Below are 4,975 nucleotides of genomic sequence, written 5' to 3' on the forward strand. Positions count from 1 at the left end.
TTTACTTTACCTGAGGTGAACATATTAATGGTTGGAATTGTAGCTTACTTGTTTAGAAATTGGTATCTCAAGGAGCAATATCATTCTAACATGAGCGATTATAGAAAGCCGAGCACGTTAGTAGTTTTAACGTGAGCAAATATTGACTTTACCTAAGGGTGTGAAATTATTACCGGTTTAAATTGATGTCTCGTCAAACTTTATTTACTTGATGTTATCTGATGCTGCTTTCGCTCTTATCAATTCAATGTAATTTCTTTGCAATGAAAATGTTAGTAGAATTGTATACAACATATTTTATAAAAATAATATTTTAAAATCAAATGAATTAAGTGTTGAATGAACTTGTAACTGCGCATTAAAATATTGTAAAGTTAATACGGTTTATTTTATGATATTGCTCTAGGAGAAATTTTAATCTATAAATTTGTAGCTTTAATTTGTACGTAAGAATTACTTGTGTAATCAGAATTATGAGAAAAACGATGAGGTTATCAGATATTTGTTCAATTATCTTTTAAAAACTTATAATTTGTTATACTATAGTTCTAAATTATATCCATATGTATGTAAATGCTTTGTTTAATTTATGCAAATTATAATGCACAGTTATAAATCTTCGGCTTTGGAAATAAACAACCAATATGATATACAATGTTTATTCACCTCATATAATCAATATTATTGCAACAAAAAAAAACACTTCTAAAGGATGTTTTGTAACCACAACACAACAATAAGTTCATCCGGATTTGTATGATGTAGATTTACGTCTACAAATTCTTTCATGGTCTTTTTCACTGCCAGTTTCTTCGAAGCTTTGGACTGTTCTAAATATTGTAGACTTTGGTACCGATGTTATTTCCGGGAAATTTTCATTAAATAAATGCACAATTTAATCAAATTTTCGTAAACGGTTACCATAACCAGCATTATTCTTTTTGTTTCAGTCAGAGACACCACAATAACAAAATACACAACTAATCAGTGTTGATAAAAGTGCGTTAATAACTATCTTACACTGTACAAATATTGTATACTGTATCACAAGATCAACTGTGGACATCTAAAATAAATAAAACTTTCCGTCCGAATGTATTCTACAATAAAATTAGGTGAGATAAACAATGAATCACTTTAATGTTGGAATGGCAGTAGGAACGTCAATTCCTTTGCGGGCTGCCCCTCTGATGAGATAAAAACCTAACAATCGCATAAAAAAATTGGAATTTTATTGCTAATATTGATATAAAAAGTTTCATTGATTTGCACGAAATGGTATAAAAATTGTTAAAAACCATGTGAGACTTTTTCAAGTACAATGTATATACGATTATAAATTAATGTTTGTCTGTAAGTTCTTAATATAATTGTAAACTATTTGACCAATAATTACGAAAATTTCTTTATATGTGTATTTTTTCACGGTAAGGTTTATATGCTATGCCCATTGATATAACTCCCCACCATGCAGAGCTGCAAAATATAACAGTTTGAAAAGCGCCAGCACATTTGAAAATTCAATTAGGGTCAGTCGGGGCGAAAATGATACAAAAAAGTAAACTTTTGCACCTAGCTTTTAAACCATTGAAGTTACAGACACGAAAAAATACTATAGTATGTATTTTTGAACGCTTTATTATTTGATATTAATATTTAGTAATTCATCAACTAAATAAAAAAATAAATAAAATAAAACTGTGTATCACATTAGCCCCAGCAAAGGGGACTATTGTGATACAGGCCTGGGGTTATTGTGGTACACTGCATTATTTAGGTAAGTAACACTAGTAAAATTTGGATGGAGCTATATAGAGATAGCCCAGGGGTTAATAAATCGTCCAGTATTTTCAAAAAAATTTAATCTTGATTAGAACCTATGTTATAGACATTTTCATATATCCACCTCAAAACCCCCAAAAAGACTATTGATATAACTTGTTGTAAAATATGTAGAATGATTTATTAAGTGGGTAATATAAAATTAAAAATTAATATCAACTATCCCTTTGTATTTTAGATTGATTTTGTATGAAATTTCAAAACTCTTTCACATTCACCTGAGCAGGAAAGGCATAAGTAATTTTTCTATTCTTGTAACAGGCACTGGGAAATAGCAAAACAGCCTGAATGTCCATAAAATCTATTAAAAATCTATCATTTTCTTTAAATGCAAACTCGGTTGCCTCTATATTAGTACTTCTTAGCCCTTGAACAATGATTTTCCCCGTCGTCTTCATCAACTTTGTCTATTTGGCACACAAACTTAAAGCGGGTAGATTTTCTTGAGCCTCCTTTTACATCAACCAACACAAAAGTGTCTTTCTTTATCTTTTCTTCAAAAATTGGAGTTTGGTATTCAACTGCTTCAACAGATTCTTGTTTTCATATTAGTCAAATAATCTTGGAGAGAATCGTAAGAGTTTTCACCAATACTAAGATTGCTATCACTTTCATCTGAGTCATCAATCTTCACTGTGCCGAGGTGTTCATCTTTTTTCATATTTGTATTCAACCGTTTATTCTCTTGAAAGGTATTAGTTGATTCTTCTGTAAGGTCTGGTAGTTTAGATTCCTCACTCGTTGTCACAGTAGGTTTATCTTTTTTATTTTGTTTTGGTTTTTTACCCTCAGACCTGTTTTCTCAGCTTTACTCTTTCTTTTCTGACATTTGTTCATTTCTTTTTCAGCTGCTTGTTCTCTGGAAAGTTTTTTTGCTTCGATCCATTCTTCACTGATGATTACTTTGGATTCTGCATCCACTCGTTTCCTTTTTCTAACTTGTGGTGCTGATCTTTTAATTTTTGTAAGCAAAATGCTCTCAAACGATCCTGCAGGGAATGATTTGGAAGGTGATGGATTAACAATGACGTTTTGAGATGTTTCGAAAACTTTTAGAGTGCTAGAGGTAGAAGCATCCTGCATTTCAGTTTGCGTTGCTGATTTTGAACTAGATGGGGTTGCTAAATTGGTTGTTTTCAATGTTTGTTGATTCATTGCTTCATCATCCTTCGAAGAACCCTCTTTTTTATTTTATATCTTGAGAGTTTTTCAGCATCTAGACGCGCAATAGGATATTTTGTCCTGTCAAATGGGAAAATTCCTGTAGACTCAAATCCTGTTTTGACATTTTTAGGAGTTAAACCTGTGTTCCAAACCTTACACAGCATATCCACAAACTCGTCTTTAAGCATTTTTATTTGGTTTTGACGATACCATTGAAGTAAATGTTGATCCCAAACATACTTGAAAGTCTTAAAACAAGACTTGTCTAATGGCCGCAGGACGTCTGATGTATGTGCTGGTAGCTTGATTATTGTGATTTGATTTTCACGGGCATATTCAGCTGTCGCAACATCCAAATGTGTCATGTGTCCATCAAAAATGAACAAAAGTGGTCTTTCCTTCACTATTTTACTAAATTGTTTAAAGTAGTCATGAACAATTTCTGATGTCATCCAGCTATTTTGACTACATGCATAAAATGTTCCGGATAAGTCTTTTTCTCCTTTCCAAGTAGACCATAAGTTTGCACCCTGAAAAATGATCAAAGGAGATGTGACTAAGCCTGCAGCATTACAACATGCTAACACTGTTGTATTATCTCTGCCAGTGCCTTCCTGTGTTCTGTGAGCTTTCTGACCTACTCCAGATAACAACTTTACCCTGGAGGGATCACTGCGAAATGATGACTTTTCCAGGTTGTAGATGTGGTTTGGTTTGTCTTCCAATGCCAAGTCTTTTATGTTTTTTTCTACTAAATCGTAGAAATTATAAATTAGAAATGGATCGCTTGTATTAATCTTGCGAGCTTTTTCCAGTGGCTCCATTTTCTTTAGGCTCATTTTTTGTCGTTCACAAAATCCTTTGCACCAATCATGGCCTGGTCGGTTTCCTACAAAAGGAACAGTCAAACTGTTTTGTTCCACATACTTCTTTACAACATCTAAGACTTCTTCCTTAGACAAGGCGAACCCATTTTTGGCCATGGTCCTCAAGTGAGTTGCTAATTTTTATTCTACTTCAATTGGCAATGCCAGTTGATGTCCTGGGGGTTTGTAATCGGGGTTATCTAGCTTCTTTAAATATCTATTTTAAAACATTTTGTCCATTTTTAACTCATCACTGACTGCACGAAGCGATTTTCCTTCATTTACTAACACAACCGCCCTATCTAGAATGTCTTGTGGGTAAGTCTTCCGGGTACCTCTAGGTTTATATTTACGAACCATCTTGATTTAATTTAAAACAACGCAAAAGTTAACTGTCAAACTTCACTTTTTGTCAAAACCAATCTGCTTCATACCTGAAACACACCAAAACCAAAAATATATATTATTATAAGGATCATTTACAAGATTTAAGGAAATAAACACATGTATCACAATAGCCCCATCCGGCGTATCATAATAGCCCCTGTTCCTGTATCACATTAGCCCTGTAAAGTTTTAGGGGGTTTTTACATCAACTGGATTACATCATCACAATCATCTAAGCATAAAACAAATGTAAATTTAGTTATAAATCTAACACACCAACCCCCATTCGGGTTGGTCTACATAAAAAAAAAAATCCTTGAGACCAAAAGTTTCGATTGTTTGCACAAAAGTTTTTTTTAACAAATTAAAGACGTATTAATTTTTTTTTTAGTTCCAATCTTTGTGTTAAGAACTATGTTTTGGTCAACTCAACATAAAATGGAGCATATTATGAATTTTTCCTAGCTCAAATTTGTTTTTAAAGTGATTTTTTTCACGTGTATCACATTAGCCCCAAGTTTTAGGGTGTATCACAATAGCCCCGACTGACCCTACTAGATAGGTAGGTATATTTAATACATAAACACTATTTTAAGGCGCTAATTTATGAAGTATATTTGTCATTAAAATAAATTTATAGTTGAACTGATTTACAGTTTGAAGTTGAAACTGAGCGTTAGACAACTTTAAAATAAAGTACATGTAGTGTACAATGG

At 32.6% G+C, this 4,975-nt stretch overlaps 1 protein-coding gene across 1 annotated transcript; it reads right to left on the bottom strand.

Moving 5' to 3' along the window:
• Nucleotides 1–2,993: 2,993 nt before the first annotated feature.
• On the bottom strand, nucleotides 2,994–3,989 carry LOC124355825 (MFS-type transporter clz9-like). Its single transcript, XM_046806978.1, has one exon. It carries the CDS (start codon nucleotides 3,987–3,989, stop codon nucleotides 2,994–2,996), a length of 996 nt encoding a protein of 331 aa, XP_046662934.1.
• Between the last annotated feature and the right edge of the window lie 986 nt (nucleotides 3,990–4,975).

The sequence above is a fragment of the Homalodisca vitripennis genome, chromosome 2 (genome assembly GCF_021130785.1).
Source record: "Homalodisca vitripennis isolate AUS2020 chromosome 2, UT_GWSS_2.1, whole genome shotgun sequence".
In the NCBI taxonomy this organism is placed as follows: Eukaryota; Metazoa; Arthropoda; class Insecta; order Hemiptera; family Cicadellidae; genus Homalodisca; species Homalodisca vitripennis.

What these genes read in the sequence shown, in the direction of transcription:
- LOC124355825 (XM_046806978.1), bottom strand. Translation starts at nt 3,989, where the DNA reads ATGGCCAAAAATGGGTTCGCCTTGTCTAAGGAAGAAGTCTTAGATGTT.